The sequence below is a fragment of the Dryobates pubescens genome, chromosome 29, assembly GCF_014839835.1.
Source record: "Dryobates pubescens isolate bDryPub1 chromosome 29, bDryPub1.pri, whole genome shotgun sequence".
In the NCBI taxonomy this organism is placed as follows: Eukaryota; Metazoa; Chordata; class Aves; order Piciformes; family Picidae; genus Dryobates; species Dryobates pubescens.
The window spans coordinates 9,405,889-9,420,008 of record NC_071640.1 but is presented as its reverse complement, the minus strand read 5'-3'; the positions used below and the strand labels follow the sequence as shown (position 1 = coordinate 9,420,008).

Here is a 14,120-nt window from a genome sequence, read left to right as displayed (position 1 = left end):
GAGAAAGTTCTTCACTGAGAGAGTCGTTAGCCATTGGAATGTGCTGCCCAGGGAGGTGGTGGAGTCCCCATCCCTGGAGGTGTTCAAGAGGGGATTGGACACTCGGTGCCATGGATTAGTCATGAGGTCTGTGGCGACAGGTTGGACTTGATGATCTTTGAGGTCTCTTCCAACCTTGGTGATTCTGTGATTCTGTGAGTGTCTGAGGAAACTGGGTTGTTCAGCCTGGCATCATGGTCCCTCCATGGTCCTTGTGCTCAGCACAGTTCAGGCCTCATGGACACAGTGGCCATAGCCCAGATCCCTCAGCATCACCATCCTCTTTGTCCATCAGGAAAAGGCTTTTAGCTCCCAAAGGAAGACCTCAGTCTGCCTGCTCTGTCAAGGCAAACGTTTCTGTGAATTCCAACAGGATGTTGAGCAGCTACGGGAGGCCTGCCCATTGTGCAACATCAGTGTTGCACAAGACAAATGAGGAGACATCACCAAAGAGGGGGGGATAAAACAGAGCAGTTGGGGAGAAATTATCAGAATTGTTTGAGTAGGTGCAATTCAGGCAAACAGGTTTAGCTCAAGAAGGAAAAGGTCTCTGGCTGAACTTCTTCCACATCAAATCCTGCTCCTTTGTTTGGTTTCAAAACATTTTGAGACTCACCTCCTGCTTGTTTGCTTTTAAGTTAAAGGGTTAAATAACCTGCAAAACTAAACAAAACTATTTGCTCTGGGCTGACTAAGCTGATTCATTCAGCCCACACTGCTCCCTTTTCCCTCTCCAGGTTTGTTGTTTTGCTTTTAAAAGAAAAAGCAAAAGCTCTGAGCTGATCTGATTTTTTGGGTTTTTTTCCCCCCTCTCACCCATCCACACTTTTTGGTTTGGCTACCAGGCTGTGAAGTCTGTTACCCAGAGGGATTCTGGGCTATCCAGAGCCACACCTGGCAGTAGAAGAAACCAGCTTCTCCATGTCTTTTAGCCCCTGGCTTCCTTCTTGGGCTTTCCCATGCACTTCCAACTCCCACTGGGGAGGAAGAAGACCCTGTGCACAGAAGCTGCACTTTCCCCTTCTCTCTGCATGCCCATGGGCTCAGCACCAGTTTCCAGCTCACCTCAGCCACATCCCAGCACAGGGGCAGCTGTTGACGACGCCTTCTTCAGTCCTCATCCTTATGAATGGCCAAGCAGCGGTGAGAAGGTGTCAGGAAGAACCACCAAGGAGGCAGCCAAGATGGACTTAATATGAATCTTTAATGCACAGAACAAGCTGCCGGGAGCCTTGCGCAGGCAGGCCGCGCGGAGCCGGTCCCTGGGCTGGCAGCGGCACCAAAGCTCAGCCTGCCTGCAGCGTCCTGGCACCTGCCCGGCAGCCCCCTCCGGGGCCATCGTGGGCAGCTCGCTGTCACAGGCCACCCGTACCACCTCCTCCTGGTGTCCTCGGCCACCACAGCAGCGGGGCCCCTCACCCCACAGCTCCTGCCTAGCAGCAGGACAGGCAGGGAGGGGGTCACCCTATGCCCAGCAGCCCCCCTCTGCCTGGCCCTGGCCTTGAGTGGGCATCTCCTCTTCCCAGGGTTTTGGAGTGTGCAGTCCAGGAAATCCAGTAAGAAAAGATTAAAAAGGAGAGGCTTTTATGCTGAGTCAAATTAGATGATTTCTTCTTCTTCTTTTTTTTTTTCTTTCCTCTTGAAAAATTAAAAAAAAAGGAAAAAAAAAGGAAAAGACTGTGAAGTCCAACTTGCTGTTGTCTCATTTCTCTGCCATCTGCATGAGAAAGTCCTGCTTGGCCTCGCTGTCCCCTTCCACCCCCTCTCACCACCACCACCCAACCCCAAACCCCACCAGCCACTCAGCTCATCACGAGTCCTCGACTCCTTGGAGTTCCTTTGCCTCCCACAGCTCCAGGCCTGCTCCTTCCCTCACCGCCCCTTGGACTCCCCGTAGGTGTTGCGCAGCATGGAGACCATCTTCTCCTCGCACGTTACTTTGGTGTCCTTTAGGATGCTGTACCAGACCATGCCGGGCGGCCGCACCTCCTCGCTGCGGCAGAACAAGTAGGGCATGGTCTCGGTGCGGCTCTGGATGTAGGCACTGCGGAGCAGGGTGGAGCAGTGGCTGCTGACCTTCTCCAGCCTCCTCAGGATCAGGTGTGCCTTCCTGGAAGGGACAGAGAGAGAGAGAATAGGGTGGGCAATGCTAAGAGGAGATCAGGAGCCAGGACTTCTGAGTTCCACCACCAGCTTGGTCTTAGAATCATAGAATCATAGAATCAATAAGGTTGGAAAAGACCTCAAAGATCATCAAGTCCAACCTGTCACCCAAGACCCCCTGACTACTAGAATATGGCACCAAGTGCCACATCCAGTCCCCTCTTGAACACCTCCAGGGACAGCGACTCCACTTGTGGTAAGAACAAGCTGCCATGGGAAGTGGTGGAGTCACCATCCCTGTAGGTGTTCCCATGGCATTCTGGGACATGGTTTAAATGGGCATGGTGGTGTTGGGTTGACAGTTGGACTTGGTGATCTTAGAGGTCTTTTGCAACCTTAATGATTTGATGATTCTGAGAAGGGATGAGAACCATTGCCCAAGACACTGTCTTCCCCACTTCAAGCGGAGAGAAGTTCTATTTTGCCCCAAAGTTCTGAGGGCATCTACTATTTCACAGCACCAGGTCAGCAGGTCTGATCCATCAGAGCAGCTTTGGTGCCCAGGAGACACTGTCAGCCCCTAGCTAGATGGTCACCTGGCAGAATCAAGTGCATGTCCCTGGCAGAATCAACTGCATTTTCCTTGCAGAATCAAGTGCATGTGCTGGCCCCTCTGCATCCTGGTGAGATCCTCAGCACCTGATTGCTCCCAGCTGATGAGCCCAACCCATCCTTTGCTGTTTCCCCAAGTCTTCAGGTATCTCCTATTTCACAGCACCAGGACAACAGGGCTGGAGGTTACTCAGGTCTGACCCACGTGAGCAGCTTGGGTGCCCTGGGGACACTGTCTGCCCTTGGCTAGATGGTCACCACCATGTGCTCCTCAGACACCCAGCACGTTACTGCTCCCAACTGCTGAGCCCAGCCCTCCTTTTCCTGTTTTCCCTAGTCTGCAGGAGGCAAATGGCCCAGAAGGACTGACACTAGAAGAGCAAGGAATAAAAGCACAACACATTAAGACAAAACAAAATAAACCCACTAGAAACCAAGAATCCCCTTGTGGGAGTCTGCAAAGTGCTAAATCAAACAAAGGGAGGGGAAGAGGGTTTACTGCAGAGGGCCGAAAGTCTTAAGATCAGAGATTATTTCCTCTCCCTCTGGTGCCACAGGAAAGCTCTGGATTTGGGGCTGGGGGATTTCACAGTTCCTGCAGGAATGTAAATTCCCGCGAATGACAGGGCCGGGGCCGCGCCGTCAGTCAGCAAGGCATAAACATGGGGATTATTTGATTATGAAAGCTGAGCAGTGTTCCAGCCCGGGCTGGGAGCTCCAGCCACAGGCACCCAGGGATGAGACAGCGGGCATGGGCTGCTCAGAGTCACCCCAGCACCAGGGCAGAGGGCAGAGGTGATGGCAGGAGGCAAAAGAGCATGCTGGCATCCCCAGCAGGCTACAGACCTCTGCCTCTGGAGCGGGAAGACTGGATGAAAGGCTGTAGGAAACCACTGCTCCTCCAAGGCTGCATGTGGAGAAATACCTTGCTCCTCCCCCGGGTGATGGGCTCAGGGTTGGTGTTCCAGGGGAAGGGAAGAGCACAGGGAGATGGCCCTTCTTGGGCAACACCACATGGTACCCATGTATTGATTTAATCTATAGCAACAAGCCCGACTTGGCAGTTAGAGCCTCGTTAGCTGTAAGCATACAAATACAATAACGATGGCATGGGCTGAGCTGTGCCCAGCTCTGACAGAAAGCCTCTGCTCACACCACTCTCCATAGCAGCCACCTGACCTTCTCCAGCATCTGGTGCTCCCACTGCACGTCCAGACCTGACATGCTGCCAAGAGCAGGTCCTTCACTGCCGGATGCCTGCTGCTAAGGAGTTATGAAATTCTCTGATGGCAGGAGATGCTTTCAGTGGAGACTGATTGATTGAAGCTCAGCTCAGCAGCAAATCAAAGTCTGCAGTGACTGTCACTGCAGTTAATAAACTTCAGCAAATCAAAGTCACTAGTGCTGGAAGGGACCAGTGCTGTTTCCTTGCTGGGACCAACCTGTCTTGATGAATATCTGTCTAACCCGTCCTTAGAGCCAGCAGCTGGCAATCCTTCACTGGGAGGATCACCCATCCTAAGGCAGGAAAATCATTTCTTAGTATCTGTGCTGATCCTCCTTTTGTTGTTCAGGGAAGGCTGAGCATGCACAAGGCCCACAATCAGCTCACAGGTCAAACTCTAATGTGAGCTGACAGTGCTCAGAAGCAGAACATTCAGGCAGCACATCCCCTCCAAAAGGGGCAGCTATCATCTCTCTGAGGGCATAGCTCCATGGTCACTCTTACTTATTGTAAATCATCTCTATTGCCAGAAGGGGGTATTGGCCCTTCCCCAGCCCATCTGCTTCTGCTTGTGCAGGTGTCTGTGGACCTGGGGGAATTGTCCAACCAAAGGGCAACCAAGCAACCCATGGATTTCCCCCGGATTGTCTCCCACTGCAGCTCACCACAAGGCGTTTCCCAGGCATAGCAAGAGGGGAGCGCCAATGATGGGCCATGGCCAGCCCTTAAGGCAAGCTTTAGTGGTGAGTAATCAGGACTTGGCCCTAACAACACAAGGAGCAGACTCCCAAGCATGCACCTACGTGTCTGCTGACCAAGCTCTTCTCCTCTCATCCCTTCTCACTGCTTCACCTTTCTCCTACCTTCCACAGCTTTCTTCACCCATCTCACACTTCTATCGCATACAACCACAACCTGCCTTTGCCTCCATTTCCTTTGGCCTTCTCTACCTTCCCATTTTCATTATTTGCTCCACCCTATTTCCACAATCTTCTGGATTTTGCTGAAAATCACCACGTTGTCCTCCCTTTCTCAGGTACATACGCAGGTCTCTTATCCAAACAAACATTCCCGTGTGAGGAGCAGCTCAAGGATGGCAAGAAGTCCAGGAGCCAAATCACCCAGACCATGCAGTGGAGGTGGTGCTCCTTGTGCTCTCCACACACCTCCTGTTGTACACTGTGCAGCTGGCCCAAAGAAAGAGCCAACGTTTAAGGGTGGGATGCAGCATATGATGGCTTGGCCCTACAAGGCTGCTGCAAACACACTGTACCGTGGGCAAGGAGGAGACAGGGTGATAGGGATGCAAGGAGTCAGGCCCCTTGCTTTTGGTGTCAAAGCCTCACTTTTGATGGGCTTCACCGCCTTGAGCTATGTATTTTAGAGGGGTAATGAAGTCATGTGCAAATATTAGATGCAGCTTTTTGCTGTCAGCTGGTCTCTCTTTAAAAAAAAAAAAAAAAGGAGAAAGAGAGACAGAGGGGGTGAGGGGAGGGGTGAAAAAGGGAGCGAGGCTTTCTGGTGGAGGCTGGGCAATAAATTACAGGAGCAGCTCTTGGGCTGCCAATTTAACACCGTAAATCAAGCCCTGGGTATTACCCAAGTGCTCCCCGTGGAGGGCTGTTGGGTCAGAGCGACCACCTTTTCAAATACTGGAAATGAAATCTTCCTAAATGCTGACCAGCCCCATCCCTGCCAGCAGAGGGAATTTATTGCCTTATTAAAGGGCAGGAATTGGGAGAGGAGGGTGCGGGAGCAAGCGGGGCGGGGAGTCAGTCTCATGCCTGCCTGCGGCCAGACTCCAAGCATTCAGCACCCAAAGGGATGAAGCAACCACCTTCTCCCTCACCCCACAGCCCAGATAGGGGAGTGCCCCGTGTTGGCATGAGCCAGTGGTGCCCTCCCACCTGCCACGTGCTCAGTGCAGGGGCTGTTGTTTTAAGTTGGCGCCAGCCGGGGACTGATTCTGGTCTCCACTTATGTGATGGATTTAGGAGGTCACAGCCACAGCCATAAATGATGGAGAGGGGGATTTAAAAACAGCGATGGCTCTCTGAAGCTGTTTCCCTCTGTGGTACCTCATGGTGTAGTGGGGGAGAGGGAGGGGGAGGAGGACGGGTGTCTGCTGCTGGGCTTTCCAAGGGCTCCTGCTTGAAGCAGTGGCCCCATTGCAGAGGAGAGTAATGCAGTGATTGCAGAGGGGACAAGTCACCAAGGTCCCTGGTTGCCAGCCACAGGTCTGCCAGGATGTGCTGAAGAGCAGGAGACACATTACCTCCTGCTCTGCCCAGCCCTGGGGGATGGTCCCATAGGGACATATGACTGCCAGCTGCTCAGGGAACAGCGATCACTCACCTTGATGGCTGGTGTGGAATGAAAACATAGCCAAAGCCAGCAAAACCCAGCCCTATCTCACCTAGGAGGAAGACACTGAAAGAGAATGAACCAGAGTGAGGAAGCAAAGAAGACATGATACCTGGGCTGGAGGGAAGGATGAGGCTCCCAGGACTGCTGCAGGGAGAGGGTGGCTGCCTGGCTGCTGTGCTCCCATATGGGCTGATTTTGTCATAAATTCCAATTTTTCCACTCTACTGAGAACTGACCTGGGTCTGCCAGACCCTTGTGTGGAAGGACAATGAGTCCAGGACTTGATGGCCTCTTATCACAGCATCCCATCAGTACATTGTATTCTCCCTCGGTACCAGAAGGCAGCTGCTCTGGAGATGAGCTGAGTCTCTTCTGGCTGTCCCAGCTGCCTGCCTGGGGGACCTGCTCCAGCAAAGGAGAGGCTGCAAGCCCTGGGCTGATGATGCCACATCCTGACCCCGTTGTTGCTGGCAGGCAGAAGCAGGGCCATGGAAGGAAGATTTTAACTTAATTATTTTTCCCTCCTTTTCCTAGAAGCCAGGTCCTGTTTGCAGTGGTCATTAAGAATTGTCCTGAAAACACAGTAAGAGAAAAGAATGGAGAAATCTCCCCATTGCCATGTCAGGAAGCGCTCTGGCTGCACAGATCCAAGGTCTGAACACACAGTAGCATTAAACCTTCACTGGTTTAGACAGATTCTTCTGTTTTGTTGGAACAAACTAGCTCTGTGAGATTCACTTGGTGTCTGTAAGAGGAACGAGGGGAGCAGGAAAGGGGCTGTTTGTTGTTGCTAAAGGAAACCAGCAGGATGAGGCAAGCCAGGTGCCAAGATGCTGCTGACCACAGAAAGTCCTGGTTTAGGGCCACCTATGAGCTAAGTTTTTAATGTCTCCTTAATGTAAACGGTCTGGTTGGGACATCTGGCTGTCAGTGTGTCTTCTCACAAGCAGCTGTTTGCAGTAACCTGTGGCTTTCATGGAAACTGGGCTCACGAGGACTCCAGGGTGATGTATTTATTACACGGAGGCAATCAACTTCCCTCTTGTCGCTCAGTTTTATGAGAGAACATTTACTGGGAAGCTGAGGCTCATCTGATAAACATTTCAAGGTACGAAAATGAATGTCCCCCTGGGAAGGAGAACAGTCTGTCAATTAAAATCGTGTTAGGAGATGGCCTCCCTTGGCAAACCCTCAGTCGCCTCCCGCGACGGCAGTGCCTCCGCTCCTCTCCAAGCAGACTGAGACGCGAGGCTGGACGACAGAGCTCTGCTCTTGTCAAGAGCCTGGCACCGGCTGCCGTGGAGTTTATGGATGTTTCCCCTTGGCTGACAGTCACATTTTTCTCAAGCACAGAACAGGAGCCTAGCAGTGCTGCTGGGAGCTCATCTGGCTCGAGGAGGAAGAAGACAGACAGCAGCCGAATCGACCACTGACTCCAGAGGTAGCTTGGGACGGAGTCGGGCAGCACGGACGAGTTAAATGTCACCTTGCCAACCTCCTGGCTTGATGCTGGTATCAGGTTAGACAGCATCCTTCAGTAAGTGTGCTGGATCTCAAGTAACAGGGGAATAAGGGTGTGTAAGAAGAGGCTGATGGTTCCCTCAGATTTAGAGAGAGGAGCAACTGAAAAGGACAAACCAGTCTGCAGTGTCACCAGAGAAAGAAGGCAGTGGGAAGGGTAAGAATGGCTTTGTGCCAGAGGCTAATGAACTGCCAAAGACACTATGACCAAGGTCATCTCTGGAGGAGGGCAAGCCCTGGGCCAGCTTGGATTTATGTCCAAGAGGGATGGAAACTCTTCTGAGGAGCTGTCATCCTGGTATTATGGACAGATCCTCAGCCACATCCAACAAGCAGATAGGATCTGGGAGGGAGGGATGGAAAATCTTTTCCAGTTATTCATGGACTGCAGGACCCCATTCCTTCATCTTTCTCTACTCCAGCTTCTCAGAGAACAACAGGTTGGATAAGGACACTGGATGGACTACATATCCAAAAGCTTCAAAACAGGTCAAGGTTATTTGAATCCTGTAAGGGTCTCAAGATCTCTAAAGGAATATGCCTACTTCTGAGCATTTATTGCTGTGTGTGTCCCAAGGGGCTGGTGACACTCTGGCCTGTGCTGGGACACTGCCAGGATGCTGCCAGCCCTTGGATGCATTGTAGTTCGTTGTGATCTGGGGGTTTGCAGGTGCAGTCTCTCTGGAGAGGCTGCTCTTTATATTCCCAGAACCAGTCCTCTCCCAGCCCTCTTCAGGAGATGAAATGTATAGTAAAGAGAAAAGATTTCTACCATAAAGCTGTGTGGAGGTAACAGATGAGGTCCTATGAGCTTGGTGGTGTCCTTGCATGGTGGCAGGGGCACCACAGGGCTAAAATTTAGGAGGACCTTTCTAGTGCCTACATCAGCTAGCTGAATTATTCTTTTGGGAGAAAGGGAAGGTGGAAAAGGGAATTTGGGAAATATTTACAGTTTGTATGGCAACCATATACCACTGTGAGAATAAATACATGCCAGGTGACATAGATCAATAAAGAAATAGAAGGCAATGTCCACAAAACATGCTATTTAGAAAAACCAAGTTTGCTGCACCTGGATTGCTCAGTTCTTGACTCCTCTGATGACATCAAATTGCCAAGCTACAGACAAACCTAACAACCTGTTCACCAGCACCTCAGCTCTGCCCTTCCAGGGCTTCAGAACTGGGTGTGAACAGCACCCCTGCAGCAGGGTGTCTGTAGTGCTACACACATCCCTGATCACATGAGGAGGCAGCAGGTGCCCAATGCCACACCTGGGGTGAGCAGTTGTCTCTTTGACTGTCCACAGGCAATGTGTGGAGGAAGCTAGTCAGAATTTAGGATGGCAGAACAGATCTGTCCTGGGTGCAGAATCCATCCCACTATGCAGGGGGCAGTCTTGGAAGTCACATCATGGTCCTTGACAGCAATGGGCTCCTCTCAGGAGGGATTCTCTGCTCCTCATTACCTGGCTCTCTGACATCTCAAACACTGCAATACAGGGATGCACTTGCCCTGTATTCCTCAGACACCTTCAAGGTTTACAGCTGTCTGTACTGCAGCTCTTGACACATGATGCATGTCATTGAGCACACCACTCAACACATACCCACTTGCTGCATTTTGGCTTCTTTCCCTCAGTCACCCTTACCAGTCATCCACCCTCTCATTAACCAGGGCATCTCTGGACCATAAGGCAGCTATGGTCTCATCTACTATGGCTCTACAGCTGAAGAGGATCTGAGTTGGTCCCTGTTTATACTCTGTCCCAGGCCTAATTTACACCTTTTGCCCCCCACCCCTTAGCTTTTCCAACAACTGGAGTATCACCTGCCTGCTTCAGGTTGGTTGCTAGATGTTCCACAAACATTCATCCAAAGACTACTCAGCTGCTAGATGAAAGCAGCCAACTGCTTATGAAAACATTCACCCAAAGACTGAGTGGGACCTGGTTGTCCTAGGGGACTGCAGCTCAGCTTGGTGAAAACCAGGAGACCTCCCACAGCTATGAGTAGAAGGCCATGAGGGTCACATCCACAGTGGTCAAGAAGAGAGATGCTTCAGGTGGTGGGGCAGGGGAGGACACAGGGAAGGAACAGGTACCTTGGCCCCAGCTCATCCTCACTGCGCCAGACAAAGTCTCCAAACTTCTCATAGTGGGAGTTGTAGTGGTGCTGGACTCGGAAGAGCATGGAAGCAGAGACCTCCATCAGTGTGTTGTAGGCTGTCTGCTGCTCCTTCCCACTGGTGTAGCCATTGTAGAGGTTGTAGATTTTGTCAGCTATTTCTGGAAAGGACCAGGGGGATGGGGTTAAAGAACAGACAGAAAGTGCTAACACAGGAAAAGTGAAGCCTTGGCAGGGCTGGCAAGAGAAGTAGGCACTGGGGATGGCTGCCAGCCCCCTGGGGCTGCTTGCAGCAGGGTTTAGTGACCTGAGGAGCATTTAGTACTTCCTCAGGCGAATCCTGCACAGTGTGTCCTGCATGAGCAGCTGCCAGCACAGGTAGACACAGCCTTATCCTCCCAGGTAGGGCAGGGAATCTTTTCTCATTCACCAAAGCAAAAGCTCTATTGCTCTGGGTAGGGAGGATATGGCAGTGCTGACAAGGGTCAGTGGGATTGAACTAAAAGAGTCAGATTTAGACTAGAGAAAAGGAAGAAATTTTTAACACTGAAAGTGGTGAAACACTGGCCCAGGTTGCCCAGAGAAATGGGAGATGGCCCATTCCTGGAACCATTCCAGGTCAGGTCATCTGGGGCTCTGAGCAACCTGCTGTAGTTGAAGATGTCCCTGCTCACTGCGGGGATGGACCAGCTAACTTTAAGGGTCCCTTCCAACTCAAATCATTCTATGGTTCTATAGAGAATCAGATGGTACTTTGGCCAGAAATACAGCAGCACATCATCATACAACTACCTGAAGGGAGGCTGCAGCCAGGTGTGGTTTGGTCTCTTCTCCTGGGCGGCCAGCACCAGAACAAGAGGACACAGTCTCAAGCTGCACCAGGGGAGGTTTGGGCTGCATGTTAGGAAGAAGTTCTTCATAGAAAGAGAGATTTGCTATTGGAATGTGCTGCCCAGGGAGGTGGTGGAATCACCATCACTGAAAGTGTTTAGGAAGAGACTGGATGGGGTGCTTGGTGCCATGGTTTAGTTGATTAGATAGTGTTGGGTGATAGGTTGGACTTGATGATCTCAAAGGTCTTTTCCAACCTGGTTAATTCTATTCTATTCTATTCTATTCTATTCTATTCTATTCTATTCTATTCTATTCTATTCTATTCTATTCTATTCTATTCTATCCTATTCTATCCTATTCTATCATTGTGCATCTCTGCTAGAGCAGCTCAGATGCATTAGACACGAGGGTGCACTCTGTGCTGTAGGAAAGGATCTCTTTATGGAAATGAAAAACGCACAAAATTCAATTTCCTTCCTTTTATTTAGTCTCCTGTTTGCTCATTTTTTTTCCCCTGGGAATGCTTATCAATAAGACAGAACAAAGCATTAATCACAACTTTCTTTTGTATGCTTTTCAAGATAGAAAGTCAACAAGCAAGGAAAGAGGCAACTTGGAGGTGGAGGAATCTTCTTACACTCAAAAGCAGCCAGGTGCTCTGGGTATAAGAAACCTGGGAATGGCTTCAAAAGTGGAAAATGCAAATGTGCAAAAGGGGATGGACTTTCATCCATGCTGCTGTTTCACACCTGAACCTGCTGCTACCAGCAAGCTTTTAAACACCCAGAGCCAGCAGAGAATTGTTTTGGCTGGAAAAGCCCTCTAAGATCATCCAGTCCAACCATCAATCTAACACCACCATGGCCATTAAACCATGTCCCAGAGTGCCATGGCCATACATTTCTTGAACACCTTCAGGGATGGGGACTACACCACCTCCCTGGGCAGCCTGTTCCAATCCCTGACCACTCTTTCAGAAAAGAAATTTTTTCCAATCTCCAACCTAAACCTCCCCTGGCACAATTTCAGGCCATTTAGTCTTGTTCTATCATCTGATAATAGGAAGAAGAGAGCAACCCCCACCTCACTCCAATCACCTTCCAGGGAGTTGGAGAGAGCAATGAGGTCTCCACTATTGCTCCTCTTCTCCAGACTGAACAACCCAGGGTCCCTCAGCTGCTCCTCACCAGCCCTGTTCTCCAGACCCTACACCAGCTTTATTACCTTTGTCCAGACACACTCCAGCACCTCAGTGTCCTTCTTTGAGTGAGAGGCCCAAAACTGGACACAGTATTCAAGTTGTGGCCTCAACACTGCCCAGTAGAGGAGCACGATCACTTCCCTGTTCGTGCTGGCCACACTATTCCTCATTCCGGCCAGGACGCTGTTGGCCTTCTTGGGCACCTGAACACATTGCTGGCTCACATTCAGCTGGCTGTTGGTCGGCATCCACAGGTCCTTTTCTGATGGGCAGCTTTCCAGCCACTCTGTCCCAAGCATCCCACACTGCTCACTGCCCTGGCCCAGCAAGGGCTGCCTCTCTCACTCTTTTCCCAAGGAAAAAGATGTCAGATGTGTGTCAGCAGCTCCTGTGGCTGTGAGTGGGGAAGGATGCCATGGTGCTGCCCAGCACAGGACCACAAAGCCACCAGCTGCCCAGCCAAGAGGACTTTGCCACTGGACACTCCTGGAATTTGACATCTCTCATCAGCTGAATGTCCCTGTGCCCACGGGTGAATTTACAGGAGCCTTCCCACTGGGAAAGGAGGGACTGGAGGGGTTTGCAGGAGTACAGTCAATAGAGGAAAAGGAAAATCAGCAAGGGAAATGTTCTGTGATGGAAAATGAGGTGCCTGGACACTGACCTTCTGCCTTGCTGTCGTCTACCAGCGGGCAGGCTGTCCTCAGGGTGACTGTGCTCAGCTCGGAGTGTCTCCCTCGCGTATCCACTGCGTAGAGGGTAAATCTGGAAGGCAGGAAGGAAAAGAAAAGCATGTCTTTATCACTGAGTCCCACACCACCAGGTTGTTATGGGAACTGGCCTGCACCAGAGGAAGGAACAACGGGGTCCAGGCTCCCATCAGCCAATGTTGGCATCTCGAGGAGTCTTGGGATGATTTCAGGATTGCACCAGGAGACCACCCAGAGAAAAGAACACAGGTCAGAGGCAGAGGCCACCCTGTCCCCATGCAGCATCTGCAGAGCTGCAGTTCCTCTCCCTGTGCCACCTCTGGGAGCCCTAGGGGGCTGCAGCCGGCAGCTGCCTGACCAAGAAAGGATGCAAACATCTCTGGATGCTTTGCCATGCTCTGATGCAAACACTCTAATGCTGTGGCATTTGCAAGCCGGGCTCCTCTCTGGTGCTCCTGAGAGCAGAGCAGGGATTCCTGCTGTGAGCAGGCTCTGTGCTGACAAGTGACAGCTCGTACACGTCCTGCAAATGGCCCTTGAGGTTGTTTGCTCCCTCATTTCCCCACCAGGGTGGGGCTGGTAAGCGGCTGGGAATGGTAATGTCACACTTGAAGCTAATGGAGAGCATCTGACAGTAAACCACGGGCTTTGTGCTGGATGGAGCACTGAACAAGCAGGCTGTGGCCGCATGGGACAGCCCGGGATGCTGACCTCAGAGCCCTGCTCAGGATATCAAAGCTCCAAATTGAGAATGCTCCTTGGCAGCAGGGGGCCAATCGTCTGCCCACTCTCCCAAAACGCTCACATTTGTTCACTCTGAGCCTCGCGTAGAAACTTGAGTTGGCTTTGACGAAGTGTAGAAGCTGGCTTGAACCCCTCAGGGGTCTGAGATGCCTGGCGGTGGGGTGCCCAGGTCCCAAGAAATAACACAGCCCTGCTCCTTCTCCTGAGGCAAACCCAAGCAACTCTTGTGAGTGCAAAGAGTTCCATAAAAGCAGCTGAAGCTTAAATGGGATTGAGACCCTGAGGAATGTTTACTTAAGGAATGCTCCTAACTTCTTAGCATCCTTTACAGGGACAGAAGCAATCCCTCCCTCTTCCTTGCCCCACACCCAAGCTCCCCCAGCCCTCCTCTCTCTTCCAGCTGATAAGAGCTGACATTTGCACGGTAGCAATTCCCAGCACAGGGCATTTTCTCTCTCAGCAATTAGCATCAGTTCCTGAACAATGCCTGCTGTCTGAAGGGATGCCAGCAGACTGCCAAGGAGCCCACTTGTGTGCAGGGACAACACCCATGCTCACAAAGCTGGGGCATGCAGGGGATGCACACACTGAGCTCACCCAAGGAGCTGCTATTTAATTTCTTGGCATGACATCATTTT

General features: G+C 51.3%; 1 protein-coding gene across 1 annotated transcript in view; it reads right to left on the bottom strand.

Annotated features, from left to right (window-relative positions):
* Nucleotides 1-1,669: 1,669 nt before the first annotated feature.
* The window catches only part of ASTN2 (astrotactin 2), a 423,548-nt gene continuing 411,097 nt past the window's right edge, over nt 1,670-14,120 (bottom strand). The window contains exons 21-23 of the mRNA XM_054174585.1: nt 12,693-12,793; nt 9,971-10,154; nt 1,670-2,149 (exon numbers count right to left, since the gene is read on the bottom strand). Coding sequence (XP_054030560.1) covers nt 1,912-2,149; nt 9,971-10,154; nt 12,693-12,793 — 523 coding nt within the window. The 3' untranslated portion in view covers nt 1,670-1,911. The remainder of the gene's footprint in view (nt 2,150-9,970; nt 10,155-12,692; nt 12,794-14,120) is intronic.